The sequence below is a fragment of the Lactuca saligna genome, chromosome 7, assembly GCF_052625555.1.
Source record: "Lactuca saligna cultivar CGN05327 chromosome 7, ASM5262555v1, whole genome shotgun sequence".
NCBI classification, from domain to species: domain Eukaryota; kingdom Viridiplantae; phylum Streptophyta; class Magnoliopsida; order Asterales; family Asteraceae; genus Lactuca; species Lactuca saligna.
In genome coordinates this window covers 3,508,371-3,531,001 of record NC_136423.1, presented here as the reverse complement: position 1 = coordinate 3,531,001, position 22,631 = coordinate 3,508,371, and the positions used below count along the sequence as shown (strand labels likewise).

The 22,631-nt window shown below is 34.5% G+C and overlaps 1 protein-coding gene across 1 annotated transcript; it reads right to left on the bottom strand.

Moving 5' to 3' along the window:
- Window positions 1–1,272: 1,272 nt before the first annotated feature.
- LOC145006402 (coiled-coil protein (DUF572)) lies at window positions 1,273–3,739 on the bottom strand. The gene is made up of 8 exons (XM_078965487.1): window positions 3,500–3,739; window positions 2,773–3,019; window positions 2,527–2,676; window positions 2,270–2,404; window positions 2,059–2,184; window positions 1,854–1,955; window positions 1,668–1,728; window positions 1,273–1,573 (listed from the first exon to the last, which is right to left on the bottom strand). The coding sequence occupies exons 2-8, from the start codon at window positions 2,968–2,970 to the stop codon at window positions 1,395–1,397; spliced, it is 951 nt and encodes a 316-aa protein (XP_078821613.1). The 5' UTR covers window positions 2,971–3,019; window positions 3,500–3,739; the 3' UTR covers window positions 1,273–1,394.
- Window positions 3,740–22,631: the final 18,892 nt, after the last annotated feature.

Below are 22,631 nucleotides of genomic sequence, written 5' to 3'. Positions count from 1 at the left end.
ACAGGGCATCTTCTTATTAGCCAAAAAGTGCTGCATTTGATTCGCCTGATTGAGGTTATGGGGCCCATGTGCCAGCTAATTTTATTCTTTCAAACTTGTAGCTGTACGACAAGCTGTTCATGCACAACCCTTTTTGTATGTTTTCTTGCTTATATATATATATATATATATATATATATATATATATATATATATATATATATATATATATATAATATCGTTTGTTTCATGGTTGTCAAAATCGCGATCCTGATCGTAGGATCGTACGATCCTACGATCCTATGTATGAAAAACGATCCGGATCGATACAATAATGGATTTAAAATTTTCGAAGTTCATTTAAAACAATTTAATTTGCTGTTAGATGAAAGTTGATGTTTAAAGCTTCCAAAGTGAGCAACTTGGTTGTGCTTAGATAAAAACTTGTTGAATGTGCATCTTTAGCTAAAACTTGTTGAATGTGGTAGTGAAGAACCAAGTAATTTTCAAGAATGGTTTGAGATAATTTGCATGTTTGGTTTAGTTATTTTATATATGAAAACATTGAGTTTAGCAAAAAAGTCATTTCGGGGCAAACGGATCGTTTATGATGAACATATAAGTATAAAATTGTCATTTTTATTATTTAGCACTGCAATTCAGATGATCTAACCAAATAACATTTAAAATTTATAGCTTAAAAATTCAGATCCTCTTAAAAATTCAGACCCTGAAAATTCAGATCCCGCCAAACAGACTAGAACAAAAAGTTAACATGTAAGAACTTCATGATTTAAGGTTAAAATAAGGTTAAAATAGATGGCTGGGCGAGGGGAGGGGAGGACATGGAATGTCAACTTAGTTTAAATGAGAAGTTATAATGCGGAGGGGTGAGAGGAGATCTAGTTTTGAGAGAAATTTGGTGAAAATGGATGCAAATCCTCGAAGAACCTTGGTGAATCTAGATCCAAATCTCCAAATGAAAGCTTGTGAGGCATCAAATTCCATTTCTGCTTTCTCATTAATAATGTGTTGATATGATCATCGTTATTAATCCAAATCATGTGAAAGGGATAAAAGAGGTTAATTAGTATAGAAGATCTTAATTGACTTTCTAGAAGCCTAAAAGAGGTATTGCAATAACCACTGACATAATAACTAAGGTGAGTAATGTGAGTTTTAATACACATAATCATAATATGATGTGTTTCCTACTTTTATATATCTTTGTTTTAACATTTAGAGCGAGCCAATAAGACATTCCGTTTGTTATGACACTAACCACAGGGACCATTTGTGTAATATTGTCCATATTTATATAAAAATAACATCAAAATCTCAGAAGCTTTGAATTATAACAAATACAATATTCTTGATGATGGTTTGCCTATGCTTTTATAATTTTGGCATAAAGATTATTCCTCTTCTTCATCACTGTCATACTGTTGGCACAACAGTAACACATTACTTGTAGTAGTTGCTTTATCATCTTCTTTCTTCTTTTCTTCATTTCCTTGTGATTTTTCCTTCTTCACTACAGAAAACTTCACTGTCGCAGACTTCAAAACAAAACTCCCAGAACCCTTTGCATCTTCTGCAATAAAAATAATATATAAATCATCATCTTAACAAAAAATTTACTTTCTATTTTAAAAGTAATAGTTACTGTTACTTTTAACTAAACTGACCTTTTTTAGTACTACTTGTTTTTGTTAAGTAATCTGTTGGGGAATCCGAAACCTTCTGTTTCTGCATCATAAAGAAGAAAGTTTTTTTTTTTTTAAAAAAAAAAAAAAAAAACTGTCATATAACATTAATCCCATAAAAACCTTTTGTTATGCAATATGAAGAGACCATATCAATTATCAGCATACCTTAGAACCACCTTGTGAAGTTTCACTGTTTTTTGAAAGAGTGATGTCATCGTCATCATCCAGCTCAGCATCGTCAATTCTACGAACATATTCGTTTGATCCCTGGGTTATATATTCAATAAAAAGTCTTATAAATTTGACTAACAACTTATCGAAAAAGTTAAAACATAATAAAGTATGTTGCTGTGTTGAAAATCACACTAACCTTGAAAATGGATTTAATTAGAGCTTCATCCGCTTCTTCAAGCTTGTCCTCATCCTCTTCTTGTACAGGAGCGGATCTCTGCAAGGCTTCAAGCATTGCATCTACACTCACAGTCGCGTGTCGCGACTGCAAAACAAACACAAAATTTCAATTTTCAGGATCCAAAATAAGTTTTAAAATGATTAAACAATAATTTATTAAAAAAAAAAACCTTCATGGACTTCATTTCATCGAGTGCAGAAAGAATATCCATCTCTCTTTTTGAATCAAGTGTTCTATTCTCCAATGATTTCATCGCATCTCCCATCTCTTCAGCATCTCGTTTCCTTTGCTCCTCGTCTACCACCTAAAAAAATACAGATAATTTTATAAAAATGAGAAACCATATGGTTTATATATACATGGTATTACTTATTAACATCAAAATTATAAATAAATAAACAAATAAATAAATAAATAAAAACCCACCTCATCTTCTGCACGCCATGGCTCGAAATTTCTTGCAGCTCCAGACTCGACAACATAATCTGAGTTCTGTGGATCTGTTTTCATGGTGATTTCAGCTGAACATTTCGTGCACTTAAAATAGAATCTGAATATTTGAATTCCTAAATATGTCTGCATAGCGAGTAAGAGAGAAGTGAGTGTTATTTAGGTATAAGTTATAAATGACATTGTGTGTTTAACTGTTTATCATAAATCATAATGGCTTACCTCTCCTATTACGTCTTCTTTGCGTGAATTGAATTTTGTTCCTTTGTATATGTAGTTTCCACATGTGCTGCATCGAATGCTCATTGGAAGCATCATTCTCACTTTGATTTGTTGATTTTTGGGCATCCGTCTCCTTGGGATTTTAGCCGGATCAAAATCCGGGGGGTAGTATTTGTTCAACACCTTTCTTTCTGCCATTGCTTCTTTTTTTTCTTACTACTCAAACTCAAGAAGATGGGTGCACTACCTGATTCATTACATACAATTTGAAATCAAGATCAGAAGAAACAGACAAGTCTCCAACAACATATCATAGGTATCTCAAATATACATTGATCAATTTGATTACCACTTGAAAAGATATTACTACTTCTGAAAGTAACCCCTAAATCTATACATAAACCATAACTTTTAAAGAAACACAATAAAATCTAGATATTGTTAGTTTTTCTTTGATAGATATGAACTGCAATAATCAAATGGATAGTTTGTTGCCTAGTTTTTCTTTGACATGTATGTGGGTAAATACGCATCAATAGAATCAATATCAATTTCGTTCAAAATCAGTCCTCTTTCTACCTAATGAGCTCGTATGTTTTACTAACCCTAATCTGTAATTCTTTCTCAATGACATTTTATTCCTGGTAAGTCCATCAGAAAGTTCGGAACTGTAGACTAAAAGAAGAAACCCTACATCAAATGGAAACGTGAAATTATAGAAACGAACCTTGTTTTCAAATGGGATATGAACCCTAATTTCTTGTTGCCGTAAACTGGGATTGCTGTAACGGATTTTCTTCAGAGGTAAATAGCACTAAAACTGCAAAGAAACGGGAGCTTGCAGAGTCACCAGGTAGAAGGGGACGTAGAGAAGAAAGTCGATTGAGGATTTGATGCGAGTATGGTGAAGCTTTCTTCGATTCCTCCCTTTGGAACGATGAAGAAATCGCGGGCCTAATAAGTGCTTATTATTTAATAAAAATATTAATACATATATGAAAAATCTTTAACCCTGAATTTAAAGAAAATAACTAAAAAATTATTTTTTTAGCAAAATAAAAATAACTAAAAAAATGTTTTTTTTAGCAAAATAACAATCAAATTTAAAATCGGTAATTCTGATAAAATGGTATGTTTTGGATTTCAAATTGAAATTTGGGAGTTAGAGGAAAAAAAAAATCTTTAAAATTTTAAGAGTAAATCCGAAATCCGATGAATTCTAACAAAATATAAAATATGAAGTATATAGGATACTAACATTTATAATTAAATATGTGATTAAAAACAATAATATTAAAAAATTTGAAATTGCTATTGGCATAAGTAAAAAAGCTTTCCTAAAAAAAAAAAAAAAAAGTCAATGAAACATTTGGAAGAAATTGTCATTTTCAAAAACCTAAAAAATTGTATTTTTCTTTTAAAAGCTTGTTTAGAATGATTAGTTATTTAATTTCCCTTATAATATTGAAAAGGGTTTTTGATTTAAAAGTCCCTAAGTCTTTAAAATTTGTTCGGTTTAGTCCCGACGACGAATTTTGATGCGTTAATGCCCAACGTTTGGGCTTTTTTTTTTTGTCAAAAATGCTATTAGCAGGTTTGGAGTCGGTCATCCGGTGACGTCCAACATGTTACAGAAATACCCTTATAAAAGAGGGAATCCCAACAACTTTCGTCCCCCCTCCCTTATTTGCGTAGCCTTTATCCCTCATTTACGTAGCCCTAATCAGAGCATCTTCACGCAACAATGGTTGCATCGTCTTCAAACTCAACAACTTCATGTAGAACGAAACTTGTTAAATGTTATTGTGGTGATGTGTGTTATGTAGCAGTGTCAAGAACACCAGATAACCCTGGTAGAAAATTTTGGAGATGCCTTAATTTCAAGGTATTTTGTAATTTTTATGTTAAATTCAAATGATTACTATTAGCAGGGTTTTAGAATTGTGATTACATGTTTTTCTCCCTTTTAATTTGTAGGAGTCTTCAAGGTGCCATTTTTTCAAGTGGGTGGATGAATATGGGAACAAATCTATCCAGCAATAAGATAAATTGATGGGTGTGATGAAGATTGTTGTAGGGTTGTTAATGTTTATTTCAATAATGCTTGTAATTCTTGTCCAAAAAATGTAATTTAGGTATTGTACTTTTGCAATGTGGTTGTTAATGTAATGAAGTTGTGTTTTGAATTGGAATCAATGTAATTTGGGCAATGATAATGTAATGGTAATCCTTTTTGTAGTCTTTTTAATTTGGCATGTGCAAAGTTGTAAATGGCAACCTAATTTAGGCATTGAATAATATCAACATATGGCAATTTAGGCATTGAATAATGTCATGAAAGAGAGCAATTTAAATGATATAATTCATACAAAATTAAGATGTTTTAATCCATACCAAAGTCTGATGCTATAAAGCATAAAAAACCAAATGTCAGATGTTATAATCCACACCTAAGATGCAATTAACCAAACCTATTGTAAAATGCTATAATCGAATAATAGTACCATAAACCATATTTCATAAAAAAGGAGTGTGCATTACATAATGTTTCATGTAGCAATCATCCAATTGTGCCAAAAGCCTATCAAAGTAACATATATGACAATTGGATGTTTGATGCAAAAACATTATATGAAAGCAACATGTAGCAATCATCCAATTAACCTGACCATACCCTCATCAACCTCTTATCCATTTTCCTGGTTTCACCCTTAATCCATATGTTGTTCAATTTCAAACACATTGTCAATATTCTCAAAATCTTGAACATCGCCAACAACTTTTTGTCCCTCAATCTGAACGTGTCCCTCATCTACAAGTTTTTCCCTTACCTCCAACTCTACCTTCACCCCTTCTACCATAAAATACACATACGTGTTATCTAATATGCTTCGATCTGTGAATATGTGAACCACATGCTAGTTAGTGCTAAGGATCTGCTTAATTTTTGCATAGTAGAATGCTAGGAGAGATGCCGTTGTATGCATGTTGTATGAGCTTGTAAACTTGCATGCTAGTACTGATCAATCAGTGATAGGATGGCATGGTTAGGTGATGCTTGGTTCTGATTACTTGATGCCCGAATGTTGCTTGCTTTGTGCTTTTAGGATTTCTAACTAGTTTCAACTAACTAGTAAGCGAATATTCTAGGTTACATATTATGGGAAGTAAATAATTTTAGAAGGTTAGGTTTAACTCTATCGCGCAGCTCTTGTTTGAGTCCAACCATTGTAGTGTGAGACCTTTCATTCGAAGAATTATTTGGTTTTAGTAATATATAATTGTATTCGTGAGCTAGTTAGAGGAAGTTAGTTGGAGTTCCTTCTACAGCTGATGGCGGAGAGTGGTGTAGAGTTTGCCCTAGGAAAATCTAGGATGAAAGCTAGTGCTGGGAGCCTTATCTGTAAGGGAAATTATATGGATATAAAGTGAGTTAATAGATTCAAGGCAATACTTGAGGAAGGTACGGATAGATGTGGAAGGTAGTTTGGGCCCATACTACTGGAAGCATATGATTCGTACTCGATTCAAGGAGAGTTGCAATGAAGCCAGGGAACTTGTGGCATTGTGATTCCATGATGTGTGTGTGTCTATATATATATATATATATATATATATATATATATATATATATATATATGATATGCATTCTGATGGTATGACTGGTCTATTTTCAGTATGTTGACATTGAAAGGAAGACGTGTTGGCAGTTTGGGTGTTAGGGAGGGCTCGTGTCACACCCCAAAACCAAGAACGGCGGAAACGTTCATGGGTGGAGGACGTCATGTATAGCATCACAACAGTGTAAAGTAGTAAACAAGCAACAACATCATCCATTATATTAAAAGTAAAGTTTTAATACATATGTGTTTTTTCATTGTAATAAGACACCAAAATATACAATCAAAATAAAAGACGAGTCTTGTCTGTGCTCTGTCTTCTCAAAACCTGGTCATCGTACCTGTCTACTGGTGACCTGAGAATAGAAGTTATTTTGAAAGCGAGTATCAGCTTAAAGCTGGTGAATTCATAAGTATTTAAATGTTATTGTCTTGTTTTGGAAATATGTTATGTATGCTATGTAAATCTTAGAATGAAATAGTTGATATAAGTATGGAAACCCTAGAAAATCCCTTATTTCCTACTAGTATGAAATGTAGTCTTCTACCAAGACCCGAATGTTTTGTAAGTAAAATGATAGTTTTTCCTTTCTATTGACTAGTACTAAAAGTACTTAGTCTAACTCTTCGTTTATGTGAATGTATCACAAAATAAAGTAAATAGGAAAATGTACTAATGTAAGTGTTATCCTTTGGTACTAGGACTAACACGACATCGCGTTAAGCGAAATGTATAACCTAATGAACATCCAAAGATTGTCCAATTGCCCTCTGTAGCAGCAGCAGGGAGTAGGAAGGGTTAGTCCCGTAATCGATTTCCTAATATAAGTATTAACCGTAGGCATTCGTAGATGTTCATCAACCTCTGTAGCGAACAGTAGGCCCAAGGAATGGTTAGTCCCGTAAAGGTACTCCTAGTATAAGTAATAACCGTAGGCATCCGTAGATGTTCATCAACCACTGGTGCTAATCAGCTGGGATTCGGAATGGTTAGTCCCGTCTAGATATCCCGTTGAACTGGGATAAGCAGGACAATTTACACAGAAGGTACTAATAAATCATCCTCGTGAATCGAGATACAAGTATTCATGTAAAGTATTCATGTAAGGTATTCATGTATCATGTAAGCATATGTGAACGTACTCATGTATCATGTAAGCATATGTAAACGTACTCTTGTATCATGTAATGTAATGGTATAGACTCATGAATGAACTGACTCTTGTGTGATTCCTTGTAATAGGAATAATGTTTTGTATCTTCTAACTATCCATATGATAATTAACTGGAAGGTAATTGGTTGTTCAAGTTGGTTGATACACCCTTGCCACACAAGAGTGTGGGAAACTAAATGAAGGATGAAAACTATAACCTCAATACATATATAAGAACATATGTGTATAAGTATAGTTTTATTCAAGAAGGTAAAAATGATTTTGTAAGACATCTAAGAGTTTTGAACAATAATAAGGAGTGACTTGATGTCATTTTAAATAAACATTTCAAAAGTAATACATTTGATAACAAAGTACTTTTAAGATAGAAAGTCATTTCATGCATCACATTTTGTAGTATGTGAAATCTGCTGGATGGAAACACAATTATAAAATACATATGAGTGATTTAATAACATGTTGTTTTCTACTTGTATTCCCCCCATTAAAGCATCTAAAATCATTTCAAACATTGATTAAGGGGAATGAACTCACCTGTAGATGGTGGTTTGGATGTACTGAACGGTGTCGGATTGTTTGGTGGCAAGTGAGGACTTGTACAAACACTATGATCCTAATGAACATATAATAACACATATATGCACCCAGTTAGTCTTAAACTACTAATTGTAAATGTTAAGACATCCTAGAACATAATAAACACTTTATATAAGTGTTATAAGCCTTAAGGATTGCATCTAAGTTTTTGTGGGACAAGGCTAAAGGGGTTTAGGGTTCCAATAACCTCCTTTGAGGAGTTTACGGCCCCAAGGCCAATTCCTTTGGAGTTTACTGCCGTAAACTCACATGGAAGGGGTGTTTTTATGCTTTCAAGCCCCAAGCTCATGTAGGATAGGTTCTAGACAATTACATAAGGCTAATGAAGGCCTCAGGCACACATTGGTGCCCTTGATTGATGTTCACGTCCCATGAACCACATTAGGGCCGTAATCTCACTTTGGGAGGGGTTTTTGATGTTTTAAAGAGCTTAAATTAACTAGGTGTAAATATAGGTAATTATCCAAGGCTTTAGGAGTGTTAAAAGCACTCTTTGGTCCTTGTTTTTGGAGTTCACGGTCCAATACTTCTTGGGTCGTGAACTCATAAACTTTGGTGTTCTTGGGGTGATTTCAAGTCATATACACACTAGCATACAAGCCTAAGGTAGTAAAATTCACGGGGGAAGAACTAGGCATCTTTTTAGGAGTTTACTCCCTAAGGTGTTTTTGGGCGATAAACTCCCGAATCTAGTTGTTTTATTATGAAATTGATGTTATTAAGCACATTATAAACCATATAATACAACTAGAGAAAGGTACTCACGATTTAGGATGAAAACCCGAAGATCCGTGAGAGAGAAATGGATTTTCTCTAGTTGGAAATGCAACAAATGAATGATTATAGCTCAAAATTCTATATATAGTCCTGAGATTTTTGGAAGAAAATATTTCATTCCCGTAATGAACTCTAATGTAATAGATTTTTAGAATAACAGAGTTGCACAAAACCCTAGTGCATCTACTCTCCTGATATCTCCTTAAGTGTAAACCCTGAAATACTCAAACTTATACGGAAAAGTCTGAAAATTTACTATGACTGTTATAACTTCTATTGACTTGATAATGTTCGTACAGAATGGAAATTTCGGGTTGTCACAGCTCGGGAGTCGGGAAACTAGATGAGCAGATGAGGAAGTTCATCTTGTTAGAGATTACGCGCAGCATCCTTGAGCAGACTCCTGTGATCTTTGGTTCGGTTAATGAGGGTATTCTGGAGATTCTAGATGAGCGGTTTTGCGCCTTTCATGCAGAGGTTGTGGCTTTTGTTGGGACGCGTTCTTTGACCTTCAGGGAGTTTTGGGCATGTGGAGCTCTGAATTATCTGTTTGATTTGGTTCCCATTCCTTTGTGTGGGAACAAGGTTATCGTGGGCATGGATTGGTTGAGCCCTAATGGGGCAGTGATCAAATGTCAGTAGCTGTTGGTTGGGGTTCGGACCCCAAGTGGGGGAGAGTTGGTGATTCATGGGGAGAGACTGCAATGTGGGCCGATTTTGTGTTCTGCAGCAAAGGCCAGATGTTATCTTCAACATGGTTGCTCAGGTTATGTCGCCTATGTCATGGATTCCCGAGATAAGGGTAACGCAATGGTGGACAATGTACCTATTGTGTGGGATTACCTGGATGTGTTCTCGAATGATTTTCCAGGGGTGCCTCTAGAAAGGCAGGTGGATTTTAGGATCGATCTGGTTCATTGTTCGACTCCAATAGCCAATGTACCGTATCGGTTAGCTCCTCCTGAGATGCAGGAGTTATCTACACAACTACTGGAGCTATTAGACAAAGGAACGTTGAAGAACCGTTATCCACTCTCGAGGATTGATGATCTATTTGACCAACTTCAGGGTGTATCTTGGTTCTCTAAGATTGATTTGCGATCGGGTTATCATTAAATGCAGTTCGTGGATGAGGATATTTAGAAGACAACTTTTCGGACTCTTTATGGTCATTACAAGTTCATGGTGATGCCTTTTGGGCTCACTTATGCTCTAGCAACATTCATGGATCTCATGAACCACATGTGCGGACTGATGTTGGATCGGCTTGTGATAGTATTTATTGATGATATCTTGGTTTATTCTAAGACTCGGGATCAACATGAGGAGCACTTGAGAGAAGTGTTGGAGACATTGAGGGGGGGGGGGGAGATTTTTCGAAAAGTTATCCAAGTGCGAGTTGTAGTTGCACGAGGTGCAGTTTCTAGGGCACCTTGTCAACCAGAAGGGTATTCTGGTCGATCCGGCCAAGGTCGGGGCCGTGATGTAGTGGGAGGTTTAGAGGTCTCCATATGAGATTCAAATTTTTCTTAGTTTGATTGGTTACTATCGGAGATTTATCCAAGACTTCTCCAAGATATTTGCTCCTTTGACTCGACTGACCAAGAAGATAGTTACATTTCGTTGGGGGCCTGAACAGCAGACAACTTTCGAGACTCTAAGACAGTAGTTTTGTGAGGCACCGATTCTGACCCTGCTAAAGGGTGTTGATGATTTCATGGTTTATTGTGATGCTTTAATCACAGGTTCGGAGCAGGCTCTAGACAACTCAAATTCGGTAGAAGAGTTAGACTGGCAGGCTCTCGACTTAGAGTTTCAGGTAAGAGATATGGTTCTCCTGAAGGTGTCACCTTGGAAAGGTGTCATCCGATTCAGGAAGCGAGGCAAGCTGGGCCCCAAGTATATTGGTCGGTTCAGGGTTTTGGATCGGGTGGGCCGGGTTGCTTATCGCTTGGATCTTCCAGTTGAGCTCAATCGGATTCATATAAGCTGAGGAAGTGCTTAGTGGATGAATTCGTAGTCGTACCATTAGAGAATATTCAGTTGGATGATCGCCTAAATTATATTGAGCGACCGGTTATGATTTTGGATTGGAATGTGAAAACCTTGAGGAACAAGGTAATCGAGCTGGTGAAGGTGCAGTGGCAACACCACAAGGGATCGGAGTGGACTTGGGAGCCTGAGGACATGATGAGAGAGCACCACCCAGAGTTATTTGTGGCAGCGGACTTCGAGGATGAAGTCTGATACAAGTGGGGGAGATTTGTAACACTTGGTTCCAAGTATGTATTGATTTCAAATGTCTTCATGTTGCTCTTTGAACACGGCGTGGTGAATCCTTACCACGTCGTGTAGATAGGCCTTTCAACACGAATTTTATTGGACCAACACGACGTGTTTGCATCATAACACGGCGTGTTGGTGGCTAGTGGAGAAACCCTAATTTTTAGGGTGTTGTACCCTATTTAAAGGCCTTAAGTCCTCATAGATGGCCTCCTTACCAACCTACATCGCCACTAAAACACTAAAATCGATCCCTAAGTCTCTGGTTGTATTCTTGAGCTAGTAAGAAGTTCTTGGTGCTTATTTTTGGTCTTTGTGAAAGAATAGGAGATCTTGAAGTTGTCTTGCTTGGTGGAAAGGCCTTGGATCCAGAATCATCTTCTCTTGTGCAAGCTTTCTAATGTATCAAGTTTGAACCTTGACTTATAGATGTTTAGATCTCCTCATATTGTGCTTTATTATGCTTTTGGTCCCTTTTTGAGTTGTTGAGAGAGTGAAGTTGTTTTAAGGGCTTGTTATTCAAGATCTGAGTTTGTATTGGACTCCTTGAGCATAAAGGTGCAAGCTTTATGAGATATTTGGTTTCATGCATGTAATAAATCACTTATTTAGTCCCTTATAAGCTTAATAGCTTCATTTAGACATGCATGAACGTAATGTTGGCAACTTTAAGTGGTTTTCTAGTTCAAGGAATGTTTTGGGGTTATGTCTTCAAGGATTAAGTGCTTATGGGTTAAGCCCTTGCTCTATCAAGCCTTATGGCTGGGTTTTGGATCCTTTTTGGTAGTCCCTATGGGTAAAGTTGGAAACTTTACCCTTCTAAATATCATTTTGGTATATATATGAGCTTTGGAGCTCTTGGGGTCGAAGAAGGCAACTTAATGTGTTAAAATGTTTAAACTCAGGCAAACACGACGTATTTGAAAGTCAACATGGCGTATTGGTGGGGTTTTCCCTGATTATTTGGATGATGGTGAAACACGGTGTGTTGTCAAGTTAACATGGCGTTTTGGGTAAACATGGACTGTTGACCTTGACCTTGACTTCTGACTTTGACCAAGTTTGACCTAAAGGGGGTGTTGAGGTATTTTGAGTGGTATCTGAGGATTGGTTACTGTTTAGGTGTCGGGTAGAGCTGATATTCGGATCTGGGATCTATTCATCCATCACTCAGCTTCATAGGCGAGTTTCCTCACCATGTATAGCGGTTCGAAGGCACCAATGCCGACCCATGATTTGATATGTTAGAATACTCATTGTCTTTGTGACATTAGTATGTGTATGTATTTGAATGCTTACTGGGTGGGGCCCAATGATTATCCTGTCTGTTATTACTTGTTATGCAGTATGAATTGTATGTGGGAGGGGCCCGTTGTGCGAGTTAAGGTGGTTCCTGTTACTATGATGTTCTTCAATCCTTCTTCGGGATAATTACATCGCACACACCACATGGTTTCCGCGTTGAGATATTACTCTAATTGATATGATGTTTGATACACTTATTTTCCTTTAGATTGTATGGATAATATTTTGGAATACTATTTTATTAAGTTGAAAATGAAAATTTTAGATCATATTTTTGGGACATTTCAAGAAGAATGATGAACTATGATGTTCTTCAATCCTTCTCCATGCTCCAAAATTTCTATAGAATGCCCAAAAAAATCTCTGATTATCTGAACAATGATCCAAAAATTTCAAGAAAGGACACAAATATATAAGCGATATGTAAGTTCCATTTGTGTAGGTTGAGGGTTTTAGAGATAACTGAGGGTACGTTTGAGGGGGTTGGGAAGAATGCGACGGGGAAGGAGGCGGCAGGTGGAATCAATCCGCTCTATTTCTAGAACTCAAAGTATGATCTGTCGAGGAGTTTAGAGAGAGATGAATGGTTTTCGAGAGGGTGTGGGAAGCATGTAGATAAATGTTTACAGGCGGTGGAACACAGAGAGAAAAAGAAGGTGGCTAACAAAAACGGTGAAGAACACTAATCCAAATGTCATTGGCTTACAAAGACGATGAAGCAAATATAGAAAAAACACGTGTCCAACTCAAAAGAACACATACCCACCAAAATTATATAAAATAGCAAAATATGACCCATTAAAAAAAGGACACAAATTTACAATGACACCCATAATCAAAGGATCAATTTTACCAAAAAATCAATATGTTCACTGTTGCTAACTTTGAACAACTTTAATATATATATATATATATATATATATATATATATATATATATATATATATATATATATATATATATATATATATATATATATATATATATACACACACGCACTAGCTTAAAACTCGTGGAAACCACGAGTAAAATTTTATTAAACTAATATGTATAAGTTTTGCTTAGATTTTTATATTAATTATTTAAAATTAATATACATTTTTATTTGAATATCCAATATACATTATGTATGTGAAAACATTTAATATAATTATGATATACATAATAGAATATAAATTTGAATAAAGTGTTATACATAGTTGGTGACCAACTTCCATGTTTGAAATCTTAAAAAAAAAAAAAAAATACCATTTTACAAAGTATGATGTTAGAAATGACATTTTAAAATAAGTAGAATGCTATAAAATAAAATGTTTTTAAAATTTCCATTCTATGTTCGAAATCCCCAAATGAGATTATTTTACAAAGTAGAATGCTATAAATAATAGTTTCCAGAAAATAGAATGATATAAAAAATATTTTATTTTATTTTCTAGTCTACCTTCGGAATTCTAAAAATAAAATATTTTACTAAATAAAATATTGAAATTTCAAAATTTATAAAGTCTGAGAGTAGTTGGTATATCATGCTTTTAAGAAATATTACATTCATAATTACAAAAAAAATGAAAATAATAATAACTCAGAAAAGAATTTTGAAGTCATTCACCAAACTTTTTCCAAATTTATTTACACCTTTTTGGTGGAGTTAGAGATCCAAGCCTTGTTTTCTCAAATCCAATATTCAAAATTCACATAATCTTGAATCACATATTCAAAAATCTTCTTTTAAGGGCTACACATGCTTCTATAAACTCCTAAAAAATGTTTAATTGAAATGGTCAATTTACTCATTTCCACTTAACTAATTGAATTTATCGAAAATATATCAAATCTCATTATTGAATATAGAAATACTATCCAAAAGGAGCAAATAGTACAACATTCTTGATGCGGCAACCTGTCCAAATTGGAAATCCACAGCCCTCAGTCTGGTCTTTACTTTGTGTAAATTGTCACTTACAGACTATCAGATTAATAAAAAAAAAACATGATTTTTTTTATAGTTTTGATGAAAATATTAAAAGTTAGAGAACACAATCCAAACCAATACAAAAAATGTATCGCTATAAAATGAAGACTCGAAATGTTATCCAAAGTTATATACGCATTCAAGCTATATGCATTTTGTAGGTGGAATAAAGAAATTGAAGCAGCCCATGAAAACCGTTTCATAGGTCGAAATTTGTAATCTGAAATAATAAAATTATTTATTTAATTAGGCATAAATTTGAAGCAAATGGGGTAGATATTCATGGAAACCATTCCATAACAGGTGGGAAGGGTCTGAAAATTGCTATCTACATTATTGTTTGGGTTAAAAATAATTTTATGTTTTTTAGTTAAAAATAAAAGTATGTTCTTGTTAAATGGTATTAATGGGTAAAGACGTTTATTTATATATCATAGGTTTTTTTGTGATTAATGGGAGTTTCTAATTTTTTAAAATAATAAATCATAGGCTTTTTTGTGATTACTTTCAAATTGGGTTGAGAGTTAGTTTTCAGAAATCTAAACTTGTTAAATGACTATGTCTGTATTACTTTAATTTAATTTAATATAACTGTACCTCTTAAATTTAAGAATTATTTGCTTAATATGACAAAAAATATTTGTGTAATATGGATATATCTTGGGCAAAATACTGTTGTAGGCTAAAAAAAATAAATAGATAATAAGATTAATTATAATGGAAAGTAGGATGCTCTAATATGACAAATACTATAATTTAAGAAAAAGTGATATACAAACAAAGGAGGATGCCTAATAAGCCAGATGCAAAATAAATAATATGACAATTTGCAATCTATTACTATTTGGATAAATTAGCTTGTTCCTTGGTGAGTTAGGTTATTAAATTAACATTCGGTTTATGATAGAAACATTTACAAAAGGAAGGGCACAATAGTCATTTGTATTTTGTTGCTTACGAGTTAGATTAAAAGTACAATATCTTTCAAAATAAATAAAGTAGAATGCTATAAATTGTAAATGATATTACAAAAATGCTCCCTGTCAATGAAATAGTGATAACGTAAGTAAAGCAATTGTCCCTGTACTAACATAAAGTTACAGGAAATGTCTATTAAAAAAATATAAATTTTTTTAGAAAAGGTTCAAGAAAAGAAATTACACTGAACATACAAATTGACATGTCCTTGGGTCGAATTCCAAGAGCATATGATATAATACTATCGTTTAAAAATATGGAATTTTGGTAACTTCAGTTTATAACCAAATGAAAAAAAAATCTTCAAAACACTACAAAAGTCATGACTTAGTAGACACCTTTGCAAACTTATAGGTTGGTGGATTATCAATACAAATCAAATTTCAAATCAATTAATTGAAATTGCTCTTTTTTATATCAATAAAGGGAATGATATGTGGATGTAATTTTTACCCCATGTATGAATCATAACCATCATCTTTCCAACGATTCCATCTTCAGCCACACCGATTTCCTAGAAATAAAATATAACAAAAAGTAAGTACTACAAATCTTTAACCTGTTTTACATACATCAAGTGTGAATATAGTAAAATGTAAAAAATGTAGAAAGAGCTTGTGACAACCTATTATTCAATCATAAAGTCATTATCGACATTTGGCATGACAAGTCCAAAATCACTTATCTTAAAATCATAATTTGCATCCAACAACAACTTGCTAGGTTTTAGGTCTCTATGAATGCTGAATTGATGCTTACTATAAAAACACCAAAAAGATAACAGAAGCATGTAATATAACAATGACAAACATTCCTTTCTAAGCAAACCTCCAATGAGGAGATCATCTCATTATCAATAAAGCCATAATTAATGGTAAACTGGAATTGAACACGCAGGAGTTAAAAAATCAACCAACCAAATTTCTTAGTGAATCCATGCATAGAATATAAGAAAAAAAAAAGCTTAATAATCTTAACATTTTTGAGTTCTAAAGCACAAAAACAATGAAGAAGAAGAGCACATGTTTGTACCCATTCCAAGACGTCTACCAGTTTCTTTAGCAATGGCAAGTTGATCACCTGTAAGTTAATAATAATAAATTGATATATATATATATATATATATATATATATATATATATATATATATATATATATATATATATATATATGATATAAGTTAAAAATAAATTTCATTGTTTAATAATTAGGATATATGAGCGTAGTTATTACCACTGATCATCTTGATGTTTACACCAGGATTAAGAGCTCTGTGAATAGTCTCAACACTTAGGGATGTCAAAAAGTCCCATGGGACCCCGATCCCGTGGGGGCCCCGTGTGACATCCCCAAATTTCACGGTTAGAAAATACCGATTTGTTTATGCTTTGTTTTTAAAATCAGAGTAATCTTTTAAAGAAAACGGTTGCGGAATTTGTTCTCAAAACAAGATATGATAACAACTTATCAAAACATTTCTCAAAGAGAATGTATTTTCATTTAATAATAAAACCATGTCATGTTCCGATACAGACATATAAGCATAAACAGAACTTACATTCAATTACACTAATGATTTATATCTCCTTTAAATCTCTCTGTGAAATATGTCTTCGTATCGATACCTGTGATACAAAGAAAACTGAGTGGGTCAGGCTTGGGAGCTTGGTGAGCGTATAGGGTTTTCATCCCACAATGTTATATCATATATTTATAAATATAGAACATTCAAACTTGTACAATTTCACCATATAAAGGCAACTCTTATCCCACCCCATCGATCCTCACAACGACACGATCTAAACTCTAGTATCTAAAAATTTCCTCTTTACCTGATCCCTACTCACGGATCTAAAACTATCATCTTCACCCGATCCATACTCACGGATCTAAAACAAACCTTTTCACCTGATCCATACTTACGGATCTAAAACTAACCTTTTCCCCTAATCCATACTTATGGACTAAAACTAACCTCCTGATCTGATCCATACTCCCGGATCAATAACTGTACCCAATCCATACTCCTGGAATAGGGACAATTAACTATACCTTAATCCTAATCTGATCCATACTCCCATATCAATAACTGTGCCCAATCCATACTCTCGGACTAGGGACAATTAACTTAATCTTAATCCATACTCCCAGTCTAATAACAAGTTTTATCTCTTTACCTGATCCATACTCCCGGATCTAAAACAAACCTCTTGGTCTAATCCATACTCATCCTTTTATCACACACCAACTATCTCATCTACCCATGTTATACCCAACATATTTGTAGATATAAAATACATATACAGTTTAACTCATTTAAAAACTATATAAAACATCCATTCCACACTCATCTCAAATAAAACACAACAATATATAAACACATAGCACGTATTTTGTAACAAATACTTCATATTTACGTGTTAGAAGAAAGTAACCACACTCACTTGATTAGAAGATGATCGGACAGCACTACGGCTTGTAGAAGTAGTATTCTTCGGTAGATCTGGAAGATTTTCACAAAAACCAGGCTCCTCGCGGGCAGAGCTTCGGCTCGGGAATCGCACTTCTCGGGATCTTCGGGGCTTCGAGACTTGCTTCGGGTCTCGGGAATGATATCGAGGCTTCGGGATATTTCTTGCACAAAAACGATGCAAAAACGCGAGAGAAAGGGAAAAAATGAGCAAAGAAACTCGGCAACCTCGACTTCCTTTTATAGGGGCTGGAACCTTCGATTACGCTGGGCGTAACCTGGATAAGCCCGGTGACTCCCTCCCTTTGGATAAAATCCGGATTTTTATTTAAATTAAATACTTTAATTATTTAATAAAATTCAGAAATTCATAAATCCCTCCCTACGATCTACAACTTTCGTAGGCCAGGACAGGAAAACTCCGTTATAAATTCATAACTTCTTCAACCGACGTTCGCTTTCGCCTATCTTTTTATCGTTTCACTACAATTGACGAGATCTTCGATTCTCGTTTAGATTTTTTCGACTAAAAACCGCTCGATCTCAAATCGAGTATTTAGGCTGCATACCACTAAGTCAAAACTTAGAAAAATCATAACTTCCTCATACGAAGTCAGATTTGGATGTTCTTTTTATGCACGCTCATGGTTTAACGAACTCTACGACTTTTGTTTAGATTGCTAAGGCTAAATATCACTGTAACATAAATTCACTTTTTATATCATTCAGCGTCGTGTCGGTTCTGTTACAAAACTTCGACAGGTCATAACTTATTCGTTATAACTCGTATTTCGGCGTTCTTTATATGTACGGAAACCTTGTAACATATACTATAACTTAGTTAAGATTATTCATTTTAAATAATATTTCATAAAAATTCATTTTTGACGCCTATCGTCTCTAAATTGACTAGCCCGGATCTACGGACGTTACACCCCGTCCCGTATGGGGGCATTTGTTGAAAAAAAATCAGGGGTGGGGGTGGGGACGGGGGCAAGGTTAACCCCCGTTTTAATTTCGGGGGTGGGGGTGGGGGTTGGTAGTCCCGTCCCGAAACCCCCGTAGGGGCCCCATTAATAGATTATATAAATTGACATATATTAGTTATATAAATATAAAAAATAATAAAATGATTTTTACAAACAAAAATTCAATAAAAACCATGTTTTTAAGTTGTTTGTAACATGTAAAATTATGTTATAAATATATCTATTTATTACCCAAAAAATAGTTTTTTTAGCCTAAACAAGAACTTCTTTTAGCCCAAATAAGGTAGCCCAAAATCAATCGGGGGCGGGGGCGGTGAGCAGAAGGTGAATTCGGGGGAAAGGGCGGGGTGGAAAGGATGGAGATTTCGGGGGCGGGGGAACGGGAAAATTTTGGGGGCGGGGGCGGGGGTTGTGTGACATCCACAATTTCACGGCCAGAAAAGACCGATTTGTTTATGCTTTGTTTTTAAAATCAAAGTATTCTTTTAACGAAAACGGTTGCGGAATTTGTTCCCAAAACAAGATATGATAATAACTTATCAAAACATTTCTCAAAGAGAATGTATTTTCATTTAATAATAAAACCTCGGGATGTCATGTTTCGATACAGACATATAAGCATAAACAGAACTTACATTCAATTTCACTAATGATCTATATCTCCTTTAAATCTCTCTATGAAATATGTCTTCGTATCGATACCTGTGATACAAAGAAAACTGAGTGGGTCAAGCTTGGGAGCCTGGTGAGCATATAGGGTTTTCATCCCACAATGTTATATCATATATTTATAAATATAGAACATTCAAACTTGTACAATTTCACCATATAAATGCAACTCTTATCCCATCCCATCGATCCTCACAACGACACGATCTAAACTCTCGTATCTAAAATTTTCCTCTTTACCTGATCCCTACTCACAGATCTAAAACTTTCCTCTTCACCCGATCCATACTTACGGATATAAAACTAACCTTTTCACCATATCCATACTCAAGGATCTAAAACTACCTGATCCGTACTCACGGATCTAAAACTAACCTCCTAATCTGATCCATACTCCCGGATCAATAATTGTACCCAATCCATACTCCGGGAACAGGGAAAATTAACTATACCTTAATCTTGATCTGATCCATACTCCCAGATCAATAAATGTGCCCAATCCATACTCCCAGACTAGGGACAATTAACTTAGTCTTAATTCATACTCTCGGACTAATAACAAGTTTTATCTCTTTACCTGATCCATACTCCCTGATCTAAAACTAACATCTTGGTCTAATCCATACTCACGGATCTAAAACTCGCCTCTTGATCTCATTATCCAACTCATCCTTTTATCACACACCAACTATCTCATCTACCCATGTTCTACCCAACATATTTGTAGATATAAAATACATATACGGTTTAACTCATTTAAAAACTATATAAAACATTTATTCCACACTCATCTCAAATAAAACACAACAATATATAAACACATAGCACATATTTTATAACAAATACTTCATATTTATGTGTTAGAAGAAAGTAACGACACACTCACCCAAACATATACTTAATACATTCAAACAATACTTGTATTATACCCGTGTTTATGAAATGAACTATACACCCACACATATAAACAACTTTATATTATACACATAGCACGTATTTTATAACAAATACTTCATATTTACATGTTAGAAGAAACTAACCCACACTCACTTGATTAGAAGATGATTGGACAACACTACGGCTTGTAGAAGTAGTATTCTTCGGTAGATCTGGAAGATTTTCACAAAAACCAGGCTCCTCGCGGGCAGAGCTTCGGCTCGGGAATCGCACTTCTCGGGATCTTCGGGGCTTCGAGACTTGCTTCGGGTCTCGGGAATGATACCGAAGCTTCAGGATATTTCTTGCACGAACACGATGCAAAAACGCGAGAGAAATGGAAAAAATGAGCAAAGAAACTCGGCAGCCTCGAATTCCTTTTATAGGAGCTGGAACCTTCGATTACGCTGGGCGTAACCTGGATAAGCCCGGTGACTCCCCCCTTTGGATAATATCTGAATTTTTATTTAAATTAAATACTTTAATTATTTAATAAACTTCAAAATTTTATATCTTCCTCATACGAGCTCCGTTTTCGACGTTCTTTATATCCCCACGTAGGTGAGACTACGATCTACAACTTTCGTTTAGACTCCTTCGACTAATTTTGAATTTATTTTTATTATATTATTTTAGTAGGTCGGGACAGGAAGACTCCGTTATAAATTCATAACTTCTTCAACCGACGTCCGCTTTCGGCAATTTTTTTTATCGTTTCACTACAATTGACGAGATCTTCGATTCTCGTTTAGATTTTTTCGACTAAAAACCGCTCGATCTCAAATCGAGTATTCGGGCTGCATACCGTTAAGTCGAAACTTAGAAAAATCATAACTTCCTCATACGAAGCCAGATTTGGATGTTCTTTTTATGCACGCTCATGGTTTAACGAAATCTACGACTTTCGTTTAGATTGCTAAGGCTAAATATCACTTTAACGTAAATTCACTTTTTACATGATTCAGCGTCGTGTCGGTTCTGTCACGAAACTTCGACAGGTTGTAACTTCTTCGTTATAACTCGGATTTCGGCGTTCTTTATATGCACGGAAACCTTGTAACATATATTATAACTTAGTTAAGATTATTCATTCTAAATAATCTTTCATCAAAAATTCATTTTTGATGCCTATCGTCTCTAAATTGACTAGTCTGGATCTACGAGCGTTACAGGATGCAATCCCCGTCCTGTTTGCCCCCGTTGACATCCCTATCAACACTGCCATCAACAATCCAAAAAAAATTCATGGACCACCAACATTATCTTTCGATTTTTCAAGAACTTCCTGCAAATTTTTATCATACTTCCACCGTTACCCATTGTAAGTAATAATGCCAAAAATAACAATGTACTTTTGAAATGTTTTCTTATTCATTCATTATACTTTGAAATTTCGACACCTTTAGCAAACACCTTGATTAAATTTTTATCCATAGATTGTTGTAAGAACTTTTTGGAAATGGCCGACTTGGTTGGTATTGACGACAAGATGTGCAACTTTTCTAAAAAAGTATGCACACGAGTGGCGATAACAACAGCTTCAATTTCACTTGGTCTCTTATTGTTGAGCATTTGACCAAACACCTTGTATGCGTAAATCAGCTTCAAGAACATGATTCCATATGGTGTCCTCAGTCAAATTATTAACATTAAGAATGAATATTCCAATTTCAAGAACAGATAAAATAAATTAATGTTGATGGCGAGTTATTTGAAGAAAGATGTAACAACTCGATTTCTTCCAACAAATAACCAAAAAAATTGATTGAAAAAAAAAACTCACAGACAAATTAAATAAGAAATTGTATTTTTCCTTTGGCAATACATTACTAACAGTAGAAAACGAAACCAAAGAGAATACATGACATTAACATGTCTTCTAAGAAATTGTAGCAAATTGAAGAGAATGATAGAGTTTTAATTGAAAACACGACGAATAAAAAAGCAATTTCAGAAAGAGAAGATTGTTATGATTAAACAAAAGAAGATAATGAATGGGGAAACATACCAAATTAACACCAATATAGCTAATTATCATGAGAATCCTATAATTTGGTAGCTGATTTCAAGGACTCTTGTTAGCAAAGT

Bases quoted from the DNA above. Each gene is read 5' to 3' on its own strand.
- LOC145006402 (XM_078965487.1), bottom strand. From the start codon at position 2,970: ATGGCAGAAAGAAAGGTGTTGAACAAATACTACCCCCCGGATTTTGAT. The intron at 2,185-2,269 runs GTTTTTTTTTTT...TTTGTTTTGCAG, and splicing joins ATGAAATGAAGTCCATGAAG to TCGCGACACGCGACTGTGAG. The intron at 1,729-1,853 runs GTATGCTGATAA...TTTATGATGCAG, and splicing joins CTTCACAAGGTGGTTCTAAG to AAACAGAAGGTTTCGGATTC.